The sequence below is a fragment of the Canis aureus genome, chromosome 18, assembly GCF_053574225.1.
Source record: "Canis aureus isolate CA01 chromosome 18, VMU_Caureus_v.1.0, whole genome shotgun sequence".
Lineage (NCBI taxonomy): Eukaryota > Metazoa > Chordata > Mammalia > Carnivora > Canidae > Canis > Canis aureus.
The window spans coordinates 44,977,277-44,997,741 of NC_135628.1; the positions used below are offsets into that span (position 1 = coordinate 44,977,277).

At 38.1% G+C, this 20,465-nt stretch overlaps 1 protein-coding gene across 2 annotated transcripts; it reads right to left on the reverse strand.

Annotated features, from left to right (window-relative positions):
* Positions 1 to 9,444: 9,444 nt before the first annotated feature.
* Positions 9,445 to 19,870, reverse strand: STEAP1 (STEAP family member 1). 2 transcript variants are annotated; one of them, XM_077857053.1, is made up of 5 exons: positions 19,851 to 19,870; positions 15,494 to 15,582; positions 12,621 to 13,133; positions 11,919 to 12,083; positions 9,445 to 9,800 (listed from the first exon to the last, which is right to left on the reverse strand). In XM_077857053.1, exons 2-5 carry the CDS (start codon positions 15,575 to 15,577, stop codon positions 9,543 to 9,545), a joined length of 1,020 nt encoding a protein of 339 aa, XP_077713179.1. In that variant the 5' UTR covers positions 15,578 to 15,582; positions 19,851 to 19,870; the 3' UTR covers positions 9,445 to 9,542. The 2 variants fall into 2 exon arrangements, with proteins under 2 accessions (XP_077713179.1, XP_077713177.1); XM_077857051.1 differs by lacking the exon at positions 19,851 to 19,870 and adding an exon at positions 19,305 to 19,439.
* Between the last annotated feature and the right edge of the window lie 595 nt (positions 19,871 to 20,465).

Consider the following 20,465-nt stretch of genomic DNA (forward strand, 5'->3'; position numbering starts at 1 on the left):
AGTGGGAGAACTAGATGACCAAACACAAGTATATCTTTTTTTTTTTTACGATTTTATTTATTCATGAGAGACACAAAGAAAGGCAGAGACATAGGCAGAGGGAGAAACAGGATCCCCGCAGGGAGCCCAACATGAGTATCAATCCCAGAACTCCAGGATCACACCCTGAACTAAAGACAGATGCTCAACCGCTGAGCCACCCAGGCATCCCAAGACAAATATATCTATAAAAGATATAATGTCGGATGGTAAGGAATAGGAGAGAGTGGTATAAGAAGAGAACTTGTAAGACAGGATAGTGAGAGAAAGTTGCTCTGAAGAGATGCATCTCAACATAGATATAATGGTGTAAATGAACTAATTATAGGAAAGGGAGAGCATTCCAGGAAGACGAAATAGCAAGTATAACTATATTGGCTTGGACTGATATAATTTTAGTAATGAGTCTCACAGCTGGATGCAGAATAAATTGTAATGGTTGAGCAAGTAGAATTTGCTGATAAATTGGATGTGGAGTGTGAGGTAAAAAGCCAATATTAAAGATAACTCCTGAGGTTTGTCTTGAGCAACGGGGTGGAGATGGGAAGAAGCTTAAAATTTTACTTTTAGGATTTTGTGTTTGAGATGCTTTTTAGATGTTCAAATAAAATTGTCAAGAAGGTTGTTAAATGTAAAAGGTCAGGTGAAAGGTCAAGGATGGAAATAAAATATAAATTTGGGACACAACAACTTACTTTTCATGTTTTATTGTAAGGCCAGAAGTCTGAAGGAGATCACCCCCGTTGTGGATGTAGATAGATAGAGAATGGAGCCAAGGAGTTAACCTTGCTAATTGAGATCATGGGAAAAAGAAGAGGAGGCAGTAAAGGTAACAGAGAAACTATGTAGCAGAGAGAGTGTGGTTGTTCAGAAGCCAAGCAAAGAAAATGTTTCAAGAAGGAGAGAGTCATCAAACTAGTCAAATGTTACTGGGTGAGCAAATGAGATGAGGACTGAAACTGGATCACTTGGTGATCTTGACAAGAGAGGATGCAGTGGAACGGTGAGGGATAAAGCTGCTCTGAATAAAGCATAGAAAATAGAAGAAGAGAACATAGAAACAGTAAACAATGAACTCTCTCTGGGGACTTCTGCATTGGTAATGCTTGCCTAAATTATATGTACCAATCCTGAGAACCACTAGAAAAATAAGCCTAATTATAAAAACTCTTTGCCTGAAGGTATTGGATAGCTAGCAAAATGATGTAAAAAGAATAAATTTTGGAAGAAGAAAGAAACCCAAAGAGACAAACTCACCAAAGTCTATTTTTTAAATTAGGAGAATAGATAGCTGAGAGGTTGTGAAACTCAAGAGAATTTTTAATAGCCTTAAGATACAATTTGGACAAAATATGTAATCTAGAGTATGCCATTGGAGAGAGCTAGGCAGTCACCCTCCCACCAGGCTTTGTGTTGGAATCCCAAATAACTAACTCTAAGGAAGAAATGTGAATCAGAAGTAGTTCAAGTCTGGCAAAGACTGAAGCCTAGCTTTGAATAAACTCAATTATTAAAATTGAGTTAAGAAAATCTTACGTTGTTAGTACCCAGAACATAAATTTGTTCTGGAGTAAGATAACATCATTTAAGGCCTCACACTATTTCTACAATATCTTAATCATATGGTATCTGGCACTCTGTAAAATAACCAGTCATGATAGGAGATAAAATGACATGAGTGAAAAACAAAGAGGGAAAACCCCTAATAATAGACAAACTCACAGGAGCATCATGAATTTATCTTTAGGATTCTTACTTTACTCAAGGATATTAAAACAAGTTAGGAAATTTGACAAAATTTTAAGCCATGAAAACAAACCAAACTGAAATTCTAAAACTGAATGTACATGGCAACAGGAATTAAAAACTCAATGAATGGGGGGCACCTGGCTGGCTCAGTTGAAAGAGCATGTGACTCTTGATCTTAGGGTTGTGAGTTCAAGCCCCATGTTGGGTGTAGAAATTACTTAAATAAATAAATAAACTTAAAAAATAGCTCAAAACTCAATGGAGGGCTTTTAAATTATTTTTTATTTTTTCAATGGAGAAATTTAGTAATTGATTAGACAGAACTGAAGAGAGAACTAGTCAACTAGGAGATAGGTAAAAGTGATTACCAGAATATAAAGAAAAAACGGAAAGCAAGAAGGTTATAAAACAGGAGTATAGTGAGAACATTGGCATGAGTCACTGGAGCCCTAGAAGAAGCAGAGGAGAGAGAAAATGGGACAGAAACAATATTTGAAAAGGCAATGACAGAATTTTCCAATCTGCTGATGAATATCAAACCACAGTTTCAAGAAACACTATAAACCTCAACTAGGATAACTAAAAGGAAAACCACACTTAGCCTAATTTTAGCAAAAGTACCGAAAACTAAGACAAAAAGAAAAAAAATCATAAAGTAGCAATAGGAACTTCATGAAGCAACCGTTAGAATGAAGTTCCCCTTCTGTCATGAGAACGGTGGAACTTTCTATAAAGTTCTGAAAGAAAATAACTCCCAACCTAGATTTCTAAACATCAAAAATACAACCTTCAATAATGAATATGTAATCAAGATATTTTCAGACCAAAAACTTATGAAAAAAAATTTTTTCCAGCAGGCATGCATTATAAACTGGAAGGAACACTAGATTTTTTTCAGATAGTGGGAAAATGAAACCAGATGGAGCTTAGGAGATGCAGGAAAAAATAAAGAGCAACCAAAAGGATAAATGTATATAAATCTAAATAATTGTATAAAACAATAGTTATCATTCCTGTTGGGCCTAAATATGTATAGAATTAAAATATACAAAAACAATGTCGAGAAGGTTAAATGAAGATAAAAAGTTTTAGGTTTTTTACATTGTACAAGAAGAGGTAAAAAATGCCAATTAATGTTAGACTTTGTTGAGTCCAGTCATGTTGTACTCCAGAGTAACTTCTAAGAATAGTAAAAAAAAAAAAAAAAAAAAAAAGTATAATTTCTATAGAAGGGAAAACTGGCATAATAAATATCTCAATCTGAAGGGAAGTAATAGAATAAATAAAGGAAGTAAGAACATAGAACTGGTAAGGAAATAGGGAGCAAACAGTAAAATGGTAGAGGTTCAAATGTTTCAATAATTGCATTACATATATATGGCCTAAATGCTGTCATTAAAAGCAAATTTACCAGACCAGATAAAAAACAGCAACTTGTGTTGCTCTCAAAGACATACCTAAAAATATGGGAAAACAGAAAAATTGTAAGTTGTAGGATGAAAAAATGTACACCATACAAATATACTAATCAAAAGAAAGCTGAATAGATAAATTAATACCAAAGCAGGCAAATCTTTCGAGTAATTTTAAGTCTGCCAAGGAATGGGTCAAGAAAAAGAGGGGGATGTTGGTTTAAACCATTTTATTTTATATTTTATTTTATTTTATTTATTTATTTTTTTAAATACTCGTGTCCTGATGGTAATACTACAGCAGAGTCCGGCAAATTTGTGATACAGGAAAGATCTGTACAAGCTCTTTCAGCAGAAAAAGGGATGAGATTCGGTTCTTCAACAGAAGACCTGGCTTTAGGGACAGGAACAATGTTTTAACAAGCAGAGGACAAAGGCACCAGGTATGTGTACATTGGTAGGTAGATTTCCTAGAAGATGAGACTATTCTCTTCTGAGTATGTCTATTTCCTAAAAACAAATGTACCAGTTGAGTGTAGAAGGAGAGGTTATTATTGGTTGGAGCAGGATGGTGTGATACAGTTTTAATGAGAGCAAAAACAGACTTACTATGGAAATGTATACAGGTTATAGGTTTAGAGTTGAGAGCAGGATTGAGAGTTCACAAAACATTTGTTATCATCGGTTTAAAGCAGGACTAGTCAGTGTGGTAGTTGTATGTCTTTTCTAGCCAAGTCCATCTCCAGTGAGGTTGTAGATAAAACAGGTGAAGAGTTTAATCTGTGCTCAGGTGAAGCGAGGTAAGACGTGTGCATAGTTTCTCTTTATAAAGAGACCTTTCTCTTTATAAGGACAAAGGAGACCTTCACTCCTCCTTCTGTCCTCTTATAGGTATTGGCGGTAAGGTGTTGAGGGGTTGTAGTGCTGGTTCTGCTGAAAAGCTTCTCTCTGCCAACCCCACCTGATCCATAACTGCTTGTCCTCAGAAATGACAATGAGGACTCCTTGGCACTTTTGGTTCTCAGCTATGGGCCTGGTTGCCAAATTTGAGAAAAAAAGGCAAGAACTCACTTTCAACTTCACATCATTGTTACATCTGTCTGCAGAGATGGAACAAGCAGATGTACTTAGATCCCATTTTGTGGGCTCCCTCCCTGGGCCCAGAAGAGTCAGTCATTCCCTTCACCTGTGAGTTATAACAGCATCCCCTTTATGGTATCATATTTCCCTCCTTTACCTGAGTGACTTTCAGTAGGTTTCTGTGCTTTGCAAATAAGTAATCTTTGACAAAAAGATTCCTCATGTGTAAAAACGAGAAGTGGTTTTCAAACTGTGGGTCATGGAGCGTACATTGTCAGAGGCTCCTCTCCTGTTCACTTACTCTCTCTAAAAAAATGTATTAAAAATATGAAAATAAGAACTTAATCTTCTGACTCTTACACTGTATAAATCCATTAATATTTATCTTTTTTGGTAGCAACTTCAAGTTACAAGACAGGGAAAGTCTGAAATCATTTCCCAGGTTAGGGGTCAAGGCATCCATAATCCCTGAGTTTAGCTTCCTGGGTCTCTCTCAGATATTGTCCAACCAGCCACTCCCCAATCTGGCCGAGGTGCCAGGGAGCATTTGTTCTGGGAAGATCAACAGCTTCTTCACATTACAATACCAGCACCTGTGTTTTCTTTCCCTTCTCTCTCTTTGTATTATTCAGAAATACAAACATTTTGCTGAGGGAGCCTCATTTCAGTAGGGTCATGCCTCTGGGCAAAGGATTAGCAGCTCAGGTGATCTCATTGGTCTCTTCCAGGTCAATAATTTTACAGCTACATGAACTGGCAACTTGTTCTTGGCACAGTTAAAATGTCCATTAATGGTTCTGGGAATGTCACATACTCACTAGCAATAAATGTGAGGACCCCCTGACCAGCTGAAGAAGTAGAATTAGCTGGAAAGAAAGGACTGAACTTTAGCCTCGGGTCATGTGTAATGGTCACAAGTCAGTGATTCATTAATTTATTCAAGCATAGGATTATTTTCCACAAATGGATCAAATAATTTATTACCTCTTCAGAGGGCCTCTTGAAAACACCTGGAAAAATTGGCATGAAGAAAGAGGAATTCTAATTAACCGAGTAAGGCTTAAAGTTAAAATCCAAACTGGAAAATTTCTAATACTTGTACTTTGAAGACTGGTTTTAGAAAAAGGAGCTACTACAACTTGTTCATTTTCTTGGATGAAAATTCCACAGTTAATTGTTACCAGTGAAAATCACATATTTTTGTTATTAATTTATATGTTTAATGTTACAGATCCCATGCTTAATAATTCTTTACAGGCTTCCTCAGACATGAGGTCTATGGTCTGAAAAATCAGATCAGAATCATAAATTTCTTTTTTATTGTCTTCAGAGATGATTAAATGGGCTAATTTTTAAAATAGTAAAAAGACATCGTTTTAAGTTTTTTTTTTTTTTTTTTTTTTTTAAATGAAAGACTGTAAGATTCCTGTAGAGCAAAAGCATAAAGAAAATAAACCCTAGGCAGACCTCATTTTAAGTAGAAAAGGAAGCTCCGGGGAAGGAAGGTTTTGGGCTCCTGGCCAGCAGCTTTTCTACTTGCTATTCTTTGAGCTCCAGTGAGACAATGTGACGGTTTCCACAATCATGTTAATTGTATCAGCAGTTTCACTAAAATAAAATCACCTATCAAAGGAGCTGGGAAATACTTTTCTTTTTTTCTCACTGCCCCAAATTGTATGCCTTTCATAGTTACATTTGTGTATGCTGAAACTAAAAAAACCACACGGCATCCTTGAGCAACCGAGATGACTGTAAACAGCATACAATGTACAGACCACTCTTGTGGTTTTTGTTTTGGTTACAAGATCTGCTTCTTCTGTAGAATTCCCGATTCTGTTTCATACCATCTTCATGCATGCATTTGTTCATTCATTTTTATTTATTTAAAAAATTCCAGTAGAGTTAACAAACAGTGTTATATTAGTTTCAGGTATACAATATAGTGATTCAACAATTCTAGGGGCGTCTGGGTGGCTCAGTCGGTTGAGTGTCTGATTCTTGGTTTTGGCTCAGGTCATGATTTTGGGGTTGTGAGATTGAGCCCTGCTGGGCCTGGAGCCTGTTTGGGATTCTTTTTCCCCCTCTCTCGTTGCCCTCCCGCCCCACTAAAGCAAGCAAGCAAAGCCCCCCGCAAACATCAATTCTATACATTACTCAGCGCTCATCACAATAAGCATATTCTTCATCCCCTTTACCTATTTCATCCCCCCCATCTACCTCTCCCTGGTAATCATCCATTTGTTCCCTGTATTTGAGTCTGTTTTTTGTTTGACTCTCTTTTGCTTGTTTCTTAAATTCCACATGTGAGTGAAATCATATGGTGTCTGTCCTTGATTGACTTATCTCAGTATTATACTGCCTAGATTGCATCCACTGCAAGTTGCTGTAAGTAGCAAAATTTCATTCTTTTTATGGCTGAATAATATTCCTGTGCGAATATGTTTGTGTGTGTGTGTGTGTTCTTTATCCATTCATCTGTGGATGGACACTTGGGTTGCTCCCATTTCTTGGCCACTGTAAATAATGCCATGGCATCATTTTTTAAGTCATCCAATCTAACTGAATCCTAGAATTCTAACTGCCTACTTCCCTCTCACTCCCCATATTTTATTGGTCATGAATTCCTGGAAATTGTGCCTTTCTACCACATTTGATTAGCTCCCTTTTTTATCCATCCCCTCTGTAAGAACCTTCGTTTAAAAAATTAACTATTTCTGTCCTGGGAGATTGCAATTGTTTCCTGAGATAGTCTTCTAGTCTTCCAACTTGCCTTCATCCTTTGACCCCACAATCAAATCTGTCTACTGGATAGTCTACAGATAAATCTTTTTGAAATGCAAAAGTCCAAACTAAGCTTCATGTCATGCAAGGACCTTGTTGATCTATCTGGCCTGTGTCCCTACCCAATCTGGTGTTTCCTTCATATATGCTATTCCAGGACTTTAGTCCTTTAACACATCTTATCCCATCACTTCACACCTCCATGCTGCTCACAGAGCTACCTATCTTCCCATTCTCTTTGAATGACTCTTATACTTTATTTCAGATTTTTCCTTTTTTTTCTTTTCGCTTCAACCTCATACTTTTCTGACTTTGTCTTTCTAGACAGAACTGGTCATTTCCTCCTTAGGGATACCAGTAAGCCTAGAATCCATTGCTGGCCTAACACTTGTCTTCCCTATGAGACTGTGAGTAGGGACTAGGTCATTTCTATCTTGATATATCATCCTCTGATATATCAGAGGGCCTGAAATAGGGGAGGTGCTCTATAAATGTCCATTGAGTAGAAGGAAATCCAAGCTCATTGCCAGAATATTCATTCTTTTAAGACAACTTTTATCATTTTCTTCTAATAACAATACTATCCAACCATTGTAAAAAATTCAAAAAAGATACAAAGAGTAGATGGTCCGGTTCTCAAAAGCCTATGAGTACCAAATTGAATCTACATGTTTTTATGCCTTACTTTTAAGGTCCTTGTAGACTCTTTTTCTTCTATCATTGGGAATTCCCTGATGGGTAAATTCTGTGCTTCAGAATAGGCCTGCTGTTGTGTATTACCATGGCTAACAGAAAAAGACTCCCAATAACCATACTAGAACTCAGCTGTTGTCTCTGATAGCTTTATCAAGATGCTGCTTCAGGTTGAAATCCTGTTCCCAAGCTGCAGTGTCCATGATGTCTTGGTGCTAGGAAGGCTGGAATTGATTTCTCCCTCTCAGTACTGGGGATGTTGCCACTATGCTTCATGCAATGCAATTGAGAGGGCAGGTACTTGATTACAGCATCCCAGGGCTGGTTAGTAAGGGTATGCGACATGCATCACATACTTACTGAAGAGGTACCACTGGTATATCCCCTTGAAGAATCTGCTTTGCCATTCTAAAGCCCTAGATTCCTTCTCTAATGGTGAATTTTTATCAACGGCCTTATCGTCTGCTGTTTTCAATTATGCTACTCTGAACTCTTCACTAACTGGAGAGATAGATCTGTCTCCGTAAGTCTGAATCTCAAGAGTGCATAGGACTCATATGTATACTCCAGAAGGCTCCTTAGCTCCCATGTAATAAATGAAGAACTGTCCTTTACTTAAAAATTTATTTATTGGCGCAGCCCAGGTGGCTCAGCAGTTTAGTGCTTCAGCCCAGGGCCTGATCCTGGAGCCCTAGGATCGAGTCCCACGTCGGGCTCCCTGCATGGAGCCTGCTTATCCCTCTGTTTGTGTCTCTGCCCCTCTCTCTCTCTCTGTGTCTCTCATGAATAATTAAAATCTTAAAATATATTTCTTTATTTTTTGGGGGAAGGGGAGAGAGAATCTTAAGCAGATTTGACGACGATGTGGGGCTTGATCTCACAACCCTGAACTGAAGAGTTAGATGCTAACCAACTGATCTACCCAGGTGCCCCAAGAATCATCCTTTTTTTTTTTTTTTTAACAGAATAAAAGTTTTTTAAAAATGAAAACTCAGTGAGGGTGCTATTTTTCCTAATTTGTATCATTAGCATAGCCCTGCTGTTCTTAATCATAATAAGTGGTTTATCTATATAAAAGATATGGTTTATAGTTGGTTTTGCTAATTATAAAAACCTCTGAAGTATACTATGTTGGGTTAGTGATTTCTGAAAGCAGATGTATACTTTGCTTTTTGAGGAACTGGTTCAAAGTATGCTTTCAGCAATATATGATGCCGAACTGAGTTGTACATAACTCATATACAAAAGTGGATTTATTTTTTCCTCCTGGGCAGCCTGAGTTTTATTTTGCCTGGATGTACATCTGATGCTATTCTGTTGCTTTACTTATGTAGACACAGTCTGTATGTTTTTTTGTAATTGGTGTTTCATGAATAATACCCGGTTACAGGAAAATGAGACCCATGTTTAACAACAGTCATAAATACTGGCTATACCTGCATGGTAGATTCAGATAATACATTTTTTTCATGGCTCATGATACCTTTTAATGAGGACTGGTACTGCGAGGGCTTCCTTTTATTATTTATAATGCTACATAGTCTGACATATCAGATGTGATTGTTTTTTTATGCTTTTTTCTATTGAACATAGAGATTGTACTAAAGATTATTTATTGCTTTCAGTCAAAATTTAAAATCTACAAAAAACTACACCTGCTTCAAACTCATGACACATAAACATTAAGAGATACATTAAGACCCTCAAGTGGTCATTTTATTAAACAAATACAAATCTGAAATGTTTATAGTAATCAATAAGGAACAAAAATGTGTGTAAACAGTAATTCTACAACTGGGAAGACATCTCAGTTTTATTAATTTTGGTGACGTCTTCCCAACCATGCCTAATCTTCAGTATCTTCTTCCTCAAGCACGGCAGGAAGAGTATGGCTTTACATATCAGGACAACGATTGGAAGGAAAACAGCTATCATAAAAGTTGGAGGTGTATACCATACAAATTGTTTTATATCTACCCATTTATTCCAGGCAAAGATCAATGCATGTATTGTGCCCAATAGAAGGGAAACCATTCCTAGCTTGCTCTGCAAAAGAAAAAAAAAAAAGGATCTTGGTGGGATTGGTTCAGTAAGACTTTGTTCCATCCTACCTCATCTAGATCTGTTCTGTTGCTTGCAAATTCCTTCATTCATCTGTGATTATTTCCTTATTATATTTCTCAACAATGTCCACTCACATCTTTACATTCTTTTCACACATCCCCACCTCACCTCCTTAACTTTGCATAATGTCTCTGTCCCCAAGTTAAGTTGAGAAAGTTCACAATCTCCTTTCAACCTCAGCTAACCAATAACATTGTCTTTCTTTTCTCCACACTTTTTCATCTATCTTCTGACATTTATTTTATGGTGCTTTGTCCCTTAAGCATTTGCCTCCATTCTGCCTATCAAGAGACATTTAAAATCAAAGACTTTTACTCACCATGGGTTCCCTACAGAATCAACACAATGATTTGTGTATTTTAGGTGCTCAGTAAATATTAATAGGTTGACTGACAATTGTGTAAAAATCAATTTGATATCAGTGATCTTTATCAAGTAGGAAAGCAACTAAAGTAACTGATTTTGGTATGCGAATAAATACTAAAGTGAATGAACTTGGCCTATGTTAAAAATCAAACATCCTGATAAAATGGAAAAGTGCCAACAATTATTTTCACTGTTTAAACAACACAGAGATATGAAGATGTGAAGAAAAATTTCAACTTGCATTGGGATACTTGGCACTATCCAGAAAAGGTTGCTTAAAAATAGTTGTTTACCTATGTATTTTTATGGCATTCTGACAATAGCTCTTCTAGATAAGTTTTGACTTCTATTCACTTTACTGGAAATGGTCATTAGCCTGCCAGAATGAATCCAACTCACAATTATTCAGCAGTAAGCACTCTTAAGCCCCAATGAATACAATCAAATAGCTAAGTTTATATTTTCAAATATAAATCTCCAAAGTAAATCATAGAATAACTAATTCTTGAATTCTAAATGAAGTTTTTAGGTTATTAATTGAAAAACATATGTGATTGGTTGAAGATTAATTTTACCAAATGTGTACTGAATACATATTATGGGTAGGTAGGTATTGTGTACACAGTAGAATGGTCTGGGTAGTCAAGATGCAGTGGCTGAATTCTTAATTAAACCTAAAACGTGATGCTCAGCATATGTGTGATCAAGTGTAGGAAGAAAGGAATTTATTGAGGAACAGAGAACTCTAGTGGCTATCAAGCTGAGCCTACAAAATCATCAAATACTATGCATGTGGCACCATTTCTAAGCTCCATTATAATAATTCAGACACAGACATATTTCCCTGTCCTGATAAAGTGTCTGTAGGAGTATATGTATAGACATGTAGAAGGGATAGTAGGAAAATGTCTGACTTTGTAGGGATTCCCAAAAATGTCCATCTATATAAGCTAAAGCTACATATTTTTAAAAATCTGGGCAGTGCTACGACTAAATTAAATTGAGTCCTTTGAATCCTGTCAGACATGGATCTCCCTGTGAGTTCTGACACACTGCTCTTTTTAGGGCATAATCTACCACTAGCAGATTAAACTCAGTAAATGAGAGATACTTTTGAATTCCAGAATACTGAGAAACTTCAAGTAATCTACATAAAATGTAAGTTGGAAAAAAGTCCTTAAAATTAGCTATTAGAATATTTTTGATAGATAAAACTGTATTTCAAGAAGATATGTTTTTACAGATAGTACCACTATCTATAGATAGTACACTTTTAAGTGTAACTTAAAAGGCATACATAAAATCAGGGGACAGGCAAAAGAATAATTTTATTTGGGGGGAACTAATAAACCGTGGATATTAAATTCCTAAAATATCACCGGTGTAGTTATTAGATGGATAGAAAATTGTCTAACAAGTTTCAAATGTTAGATATATATATTTTTTACTAATGCCTTTTATTTATGTCTAGAAAATACTTCCATTTAGAAATACTTTCATTTAGAAGGGAAAATGATTGGAAAGCATATTATTGAATTGAAACAAGTGTGGGAACTTTGCTATTGGAAAACCATTTGTTATTTTTTATGGGGTAAAGTCAATATACTTGATGATATTATAATTACAAAAAAGATTCACCTCTCTGAGGGACCAGTTATTTTACATATAGTTTACCTGAATATAGTGAAATTCTCTCCATGTCAAAGAGTCGCTCACAGATGGAATAGATGTCACAGCTAACAGAGCCAGAATTGCAAGAGTCACAATGCCCAGAGACACATAAATTTCCATTCTCCAAACATCATGCTCAATCCAGGCATCTTCTTTATTTTGTTGGACCTACCAGGGGGTGAAAAGAAGAAAGAGATATGCAAACATTTGTTTCCAGCAGATGAATCTCCTTCTACATTCCTTCTGTCTACAATGGAGGGCCTGATAACTAGGAGCCTCCACAAATTTGTGACTTTGTGCATTTTTCTATGAGAAATGACATAGGAGCTATCAGTCTCTTTCCTTGAATGCAACATGTATATAATCTGTTTTAATAGTTACTTGATGGTTAGGATTGTAATGTGCATGTGTGTGTGGTAAATAAGAACAATAAGCATTAAAAAGTCATCTTGGGAGGGTGGCGGGAGGTTGCTATGTGGCCCTGTCCATGAACAAAATAGGTGTTTATGTTGTTAAAGTTGGAGTTTACTATTTTCAGTGTAAACTCAATGTGAAGCTAAATATAACTAAGCTCCCGTGAAGAGTTAATGCAGATTACATTCCCAACACAGCACTTCAAAAGAGGTTTTTAAAATAAGAAAGTGTTTATTTATTAGATGATTTGGATTCTTTAGTTTAGCGATATTGTCAACATTGTCGCCGTACCTGTTGATATGCCCAGTTTAGCAACTTGTATCTGTAGGATCGCCTCATTGGATAGGATAAACTGTAAATTGCATGCAGGACAGCAAAAAAGAAACTGAGAAGCCCAAATTGTTTTCTTGTTAACATCCATCTATCCAACCAATGTGGAAATTTCTTATATTTGGTTCCATTATGAAGCTGTACAACAGCTGCTATCACGCCTGGCAAATAAACTAGTGCCAAGAGGGTGATGGAAACCATTGGCAAGACTTTGTTGATGACCAGGATTGGAATTTTGTAAAAATACTGTTGGTGGGAAGTTACAAAAGGGTGAATTATTTCCCTCAGAAGAGTGTAAAGAAAAGTCAGAGATGAGATGACAGCAGCAATTTTAACTGGCCAGCGCCACATTGGAAAGAGTTCTTGTTTGTGCTTAAGCTCGGCAGGACAATCAAATTCATCAAAGTGGGTTGTTTGATGCATGTGCAAAAGCACAGGTCTTTTCAGCACTCTGGTGTCTCCTGAGTCCTTATCCTACAAAGGAAAGAAAATCAACATCTTAAACAAACAATGGGATTTCTCTTAAGCACAATAAGCAAAATAAGTAATTAGTTTATCAGTAAGAAAGGACATTCAGAACCTTGCTTTTGGGTACTGGTTAGCTAAAGATGTCATAGTCTACATAGCACTGATCAAAGGTAGCTTTAGCTATGCTGGGATTCTTTGTCAATTTCTGTTATTCATTTTTCTTTAAGACAAAAGAATACATGCTTTTTTTTAAAAGACAGAAGCTATCTCCATCAAAGCTGAGACCACTGTGTTTCTGTCCTGAAGGCATGAAAGAATGGAATAATGTAAGAGGGAATTAAAATTGAAAAACAATCCAGTAATCTTTGATGAAAATAGTAAAACTTGTATTGTAATGGTTGAATTTATTTTATAATATTCTTATTGGTAATCGGATAACTCTCCACTAAGAACTGAAGAGTGAATTCTTCATTAATTTGAGTACAAAGAATTAGGAATAGTACAGTCATTACAACTATAAAAATATATAATTTCTATCATGCTGTACTTTGCTTTTGTATTTCTAAAATATCTCATTGTATAAGTAATTGACAAATACTCTATCAGAAGGTACAAAGGTTAGATACCCAGTTAAATCCCATAGAGATGATCTACTTCCTAAGAAAGTTATACTTGTTTACCCAGTTGCATTTCTAAGCAGTCAAAAATTCAAAAAAGGTTATATTGAATATTTTGTCATTTCCCTAACTGACATATCAGCAAATTAAAAAAAAAACACTTTTAAAGAAGAACTTAGGATGTTTCATAATTTGTTGTTCTGATGAATAAATTTACTTTTTCATCCAATATGTTATTCCTTATTTCTTATAGTTCTCTATGTAGAATCATAACATTTTAATGTTTAACATGATGGGATAATCTTCTTCATTTCCTCATTTAGTCAGATTAATTCACATAGTTCTCTATAATTTTTAGTGTTTAAAAGTAGCATTTCACCATTTGACTTTTACTTTCTGTGATAAATCACTGTTATTCCAATGCTTTTTCCAGTTGCTGCATCTAGAAGGGAGTTGAGCATGATACAGCTTCTGTCATCCCTGCATGTTAAAATAATCTAAGTACTCAACTGAGATCAATTTTCTGGTTAATGATGAAAAATTATAGAACAGCACGTAAGATGGTTAATTTGAAAAATGAAAATGATTTTATTTTATTCATACTTATTTTATAGAATATGTACCTGTGATCTTATTATTCCTATTAAAACAACAAAAACAATTTAAAGAATACCATATAAAATTATTATATACATTATCTTTCCTATTAAAATAATTAAGATAAAATAATTTATTTTATTTATTTATTTATTTATTTATTTTTAAAATAATTTCTTTAAAAACTGCGGTTGATATCATTTTGAAAGGCAAAAAGAGTTTGGAACCAAAATTTCCACCACTTTTTCAGTCAAATAATGTAGTAAGAAACCTTTAATTTTCAGGTGATACAAAAGTAGGACAAGTGATTCTTATTTCAAAACTGAATTGGGATGCCTTGCGTCATTGGTGCAGTGGTTGAGCGTCTGCCTTTGGCCCAGGGTGTGATCCTGGAGTCTCAGGATGGAGTACCGCATCAGCCTCCCTGCATGGAGCCTGCTTCTCTTTTGAGTCTCAGGATGGAGTACCGCATCAGCCTCCCTGCATGGAGCCTGCTTCTCTTTTTGCCTGTGTCTCTGCCTCTCTGTGTGTCTCTCATGAGTAAATAAATTAAAAAAAAAAAAACCCTGAATCTATTTGTTTAAACAGTGAATCATCAATTAACTTGATGATCTCTTGGTAAGCTGCCATAACAACTATGAAAAAATGCATGCTTACAAAACTATTTTTTTAAAACGATTTTTTATTTATTGAGAGAGAGAGTACAGAGAGAGAAGCAGACTCCCTGCTGAGCAGGAAGCCCCATGCAAGGCTTGATCCCAGAACCTGAGCAGAAGGCAGACAGATGCTTAACCAACTGAGCCACCCAGGTGCCCCTGCTAATGACTCTTTTAAGAGACTTAGATATGCAGAAAGTTAGAAGGAATTGGAAGGGCCTTGAAGCTGATCTGTTCCAACTTTCTTATTTTATAGATAAACCAAGGCCCAGGATTTTCAGTGACTTATTCAGGTTATTCAGCTAAGTCTGTGACAGTCAAGGTACAATTTCTCTTATACACCATGCTGAATGCTTACCCATCACAGTATCAGTGACAGGAATCAGAGTGAAAATACCTGTCAGCTGGGGTGAAAATCACTGTTACAACCCTAGGAAATACAGGAAGCATTAAAATTCTGTTTCTAGATTTCAATTACTTATTATTAATGTATTACCAAATAATCATCCTCTTCTAGGTTTCTCCTAGGCTTCATTGTCCAAAGTTCTTCTTGGCTTGTAATGTCTTGTCTGCTCTCCATTAATTCTGTAAAATAGAACAGCCTTAGCCACCTTTGAAAATAAATATAATTATCTTCTTCAAGTCTATAGTATTTAAGATATTAATGTTTGATAGGGCAACAGAAAAAATTTACTCACATAAGGACCAGTGTGGCCTAGAAAGTACAATTAAAATAGTGACTGATTTACCATTTAACCTCACATAATCTGTCAGAATCTCAAACCAGGGCCCTTGTGTCAATAGTAACAGCTTTGCTTTGTCCAGCTATTGGTGCAATGAATGACAAACATGTCAGATGTTGCCTTTTATTTTAGGAGAAGTTAACTCCAGGTGCTCATTTAGAGGAAAGCCAACTCTGCTCAAAGGTAAATAGAATTAGGAATGCATTTTTTTTTTTTTTTTTTTTTTAGTAACAATGTTATCAGTAGAAGTTGGAATTAGCTTAAGTAAGATTATACTTTAGGATGTTGTGTTTAATAGACTTTTGGGGTTGATACTGGAATCTGAAGTAATAATTACATGATTTTATGGGGAAATGTAGTCTTGAGGTTCGGATGATAAACAGAATAAACACTCTTGGTAAGGTGGACCCTGATAGTGGCATAAAGGACCAAAAGGCTGTATTTTCAGGTGCCATTTTCTCATCAGAGTAACAGGCTGGTTTTTGTTGGTAAGACAGGAATTGTTAGTACATTTTCCCTGGAATTGTTGAGTTGTGTTCAATCACTGACACGCCTGTTCTCCTGGTCAACCCCGTGGAGATTTTGTCAAACTTTCTACCTTACAAAGGAATCTTTGCCTTAACACCCTTCACAGATCCTCCTCTGGCTTGACATAGCATTTTTTTTTTTTTTAAAGGAGGGGAACATGATACCACAATTTTATTCACTATTTTTATTAGTTCTAAATTTATTTCTAGAGGACTATCTTGCCAATTTTCACTTTATGAAATTCAATCAGAAAAACAGATTAGATATACAACTTGATTATCAGAATGTCCCAAGTGTTTCTAAATTTTAGAATACCTGTAATACTTTATTAAGTGGAAAGTTGTTTCCAGAGGTAGCTTTAAATACTTAAAACAAATTTAAAGGTTTGATTTTCTCAAAAAATAAAGAGGAGCCATCTTTATATAATGCCAACTATCTGCCTTTGTCGAAGTGCTCTGAGAACATTTTCCATATATTATCTATTTCAAAATTTTGCAATATTCATCCTGGGGATATTTGTTTTGGTCTGTCCAGATTTCCCCCTTACTTTTTAATGATCTAAAACATTTCCTTTTGGCATGTGACTCAGTCTTGGCTAATCACAGTTCTCTATTCCCTTGATGGCACTGACTGGCTTAGGGATGGCATAGAACCCTGGTTGAACTAGAGTCCTTCTCTGACATTTACATATGGGAGATGTCTTTAACATTTGTTAAGTGGGGATGATAGAAGCCATCTGTCCTTTTTCCCACATGCTCTAAGGAGGAAGATGTCTTCAACAGAACAAAGAAAGCCAACACACAAAAGTACAAGCAAGAAATGGGGAAAGATATAGAAGAGTCCTGGTGATATATTTTAAATATTTAGAGTTCTTGAGACCAGATCACGAATTTTTCAGTTACTCAAGCCAATACATTGCCTTTTCTGCTTTAGTTTGATTTGGGTGTCTATCACTAGCTTTTGAAAAAGTTCTGAGTAAAAGCATATGTCAATCATCCAATCATCAGTTCCATTTATGGAACTCTATGATAGACATGGAGGAGGAAAAGCAATGAGAATTTGTGTCTGTTCTGGAGGAGCTTACAGTCTATTTCCTTAACAAGTATAATTCCAAATCGTTTAGTGACCTAACCAACATTATAGATAGAGTAATCTGGGAGGTATGTTTGTGTCTAGGAGTAGGAATAGAATAGAATTTTTATCTGCTGTAACCAAATAAGAAATAATTCACTATGTTTAGATATTTTAACTCTAAGTTGTAGGATGGCAAAGATGCTAACATACAAATCCACACTTATTCAGTATTAACTCATTAACTACATTGTGAACAACAATATTGGGCAGTGAGAATACAAAGTTAAACAAGATGGAGCCTCCACTCTCAAAAATTCAAAGCCTAGGGATGTCTGAGTAGCTCAGTGGTTGAGTGTCTGCTTTTGGCTAGGGTCGTGATCCCAGTGTCCTGGGATCAAGTTCTGCATCAGGCTCCCTGTAGGGAGCCACAGGGAGCCTGCTTCCCCCTTTGCCTATGTCTCTGCCTCTCTCTGTGTGTCTCTCATGAATAAATAAATTTATCTTAAAAAAAAAAAAAGAAAAAAACAACCCTCAAAGTCTAAGGGAAAAGGCAGACATTTCAACAGCTAACTGTGTGGTAGGGCAATGGATTCTAAAGAAAGGCAGTTTTAATAGGCAGATTGTGGCATGGAAAGAGTGAGGGCTCTCTTGTAGACCTGGTCCTGGGGCCTCAAGCAAGTTGGCAGTGTTTGCTGATTGAAGGCTACTTTGTACAGAATCTGGGTGAAATGGCAAAGTGGCCTTGGAGAAGTATCCACCCATTCATCCGCATGGTAGGGTGACAGTAAAGGAGAGCAAGGCCAAGGAAAAGCCCAGGCCAATGAGAGAGCCTGTCGAATTTGTGCCAGAAGCCAAGAAAATAAAATAGCCGTCAAATAAAATATGTTGGTTTCCATCAGACATTAACCAAATATATAATTTAAATTCTGCAGTGAAATCTCCATGAAAAAAAAAAAAGAGGAAATAACACAGTGTTCGGATGTTAGGAAGTCCAGATTTGACCCAAAGTTCTCTAACTTTCATCCCCTTTAAAAAGCAAACCATATTAACCATATTTTTGATGCGACTGTTCCATTTTGCCGTACCAGGAGAGCTGACCTGACGTTCCTGCTAAATATTGACACAGCCCAAACTGACTCATGTTTTTTTTCAAAGAGTTTAGAATATGAAAAAAACCTCAATGACTGGAGCACAATATGGGATTGCGTCGCATTTTTCAAAGCTGCTCTTCTTTCAAGTGTATACTTGCTTACCCGCATTTAACTATGTAAAGGGAAGATGTTTTTCCTCACCGGGCCGTTTTTCTAAAGCATTGCTTCATGCTTAAAATCTGTGTTCAAATAAATCTTAGTAAAAGTCTGGATGTCGTGGGGCCTTTTTTTTTTTTTTTTTTTTTTTTAAGAGAAAGGAATTTAGAGGTGTTTGTAAAGTTTCTGTCTACCAATCCCTTCCAGGGGGTTTGACCCACGGTATTATAGGAAGCCTCGATCGATCAAGTATTTGGAGAGAACTTGAGCCCAAGCCAGATCCTCAAAGTGTAGGACTAACGCTCCCAGAACTTAAAATGAGAACGTCCCGTTGCTAGGAAACCTGAAGGCAAGTCGCACGGTTTCCAGTCCTATCTGCCAATCATTCATCAGGGCTGTGCAAGCTCGAGGCCATCTCGCCAAGTCGGAAACCTCGGCATCGGAATGCAACCGAAGGGCAAGCGTCTCAAGCCGTCCTGCTGCTGCCCGAGCGCGCCGGCACGTCCTCGCGCGCCCCTGGCCCGCAGCCCCGGCGCCGGCCACAGCGCAGCCTGTGCTCGCGGAGAGCCGGGCGGAGCGGCGCGCACCACGGCCCCACTGAGCTGCGCTCGCCCCGCGCCCGCCCGCGCCCGCCCGCGCCCGCCCTCGCCCGCCCTCGCAGGGGCACGCGCGGCGGCGGGGCGAGCAGCGAGCCGGGGCCGCTCGAGGGACTCACCCGCTCCTCGGCGCGACCGGACGGCAGCTCGCGGCGCAGCTGCTGCGGGCGCCGAGCCCCGGGGGCCGAGCCCGGGAGCGCGGAGCCGCCCCGCGCGCCGCAGACCCCGCCCCGGGTCGGCGGCCGGTCCGGCGCCCCCTGCAGGTGCCGGGCGCCCGCGCGGCTCCCGCGGGCGAGGACAGTCCCCGGACAGTCCCCGCGGCCCAACCCGGGGTTTCCCCACATGCAACCGCGCCGCTCCAGGTTTTCTTTCAAATGGCCCAGTCTTCCGCCCGAGGGAGGCCCGCTCCTCCCACTTGTCGCTGAGGTCCTGAGTAGCGAACGTTCCGTGCAATCCGTTGGGGCCGTGGTTCTCAGGCTTCAACGTGGATCCCCTGCAGGCCTTATTCAAGCACAGATTTGCTCCCCCCGCCCCCCCCCCCCAACCCGCTCAGGTTTCCCGATGGTTAGTCTGGGATGGGGCCTGAGACGCCGCGTTCCAACAGGGTCCTTGGGGAGGCTGGGGCATTCCCGGGTCACGCTTGGAGAGGGACTGTCTAGACCTACCCAGCCCGTTTTAAACTTGGCAGCCACTCTATGAAGGGCCTGCTGCTGACAGCTGAGGAGTCCGAACGCGATCTCTGCCAGCGACGTGCACCCTAGACTGCACGAATCTCGAATCTCGTACCCTAAACCGCGCAGCCCTGTGCCCGGGCCCAATAAGCTCTTAAACCCCATGTTACCGCCTCTTCCTTGCCTCTGACAGAGGAAAGCCAACTGTCCATACCCTAAGCCGGTCAGGCAGTCCAAGCCTAAAATAAAGCTACTGTCGCTGTTTCAAAGTTTTGGCGTGTTTTTAAAATATAAGGGGTAGGAGAAGGAGAGAATGTGTAGGCGGGGAGGAGGGAGGATTTACTCGGAGTTGGAACCAGCCTCAGGGAAGAGTGTCCAAGACCTGAACTGCAAGAGGATTTTGCAACATCCTCAGAACTCATCTGATTAGAGAAACAAAGGAAAATAAACACCCAACCGCAATTTTCTGTCATTGTTCTTGAATCAAAGCTAAGGCAACTAAGGACTTTCATGTTTTAGTACATATTTTATTTTGTAGTCGTTGACTCCGCGGGGTAATATTAAACTCCTTTGAAGAGGAAATTACCATGGACTGACTCCTTGTGGTAG

Bases quoted from the DNA above. Each gene is read 5' to 3' on its own strand.
- STEAP1 (XM_077857053.1), bottom strand. From the start codon at position 15,577: ATGGAGAGCAGACAAGACATTACAAGCCAAGAAGAACTTTGGACAATG. The intron at 13,134-15,493 runs GTAATACATTAA...TTTCCTTTGTAG, and splicing joins TAGAAGAGGATGATTATTTG to GATAAGGACTCAGGAGACAC. The intron at 9,801-11,918 runs GTAAACTATATG...TTTCTTTTGCAG, and splicing joins GAGAATTTCACTATATTCAG to AGCAAGCTAGGAATGGTTTC.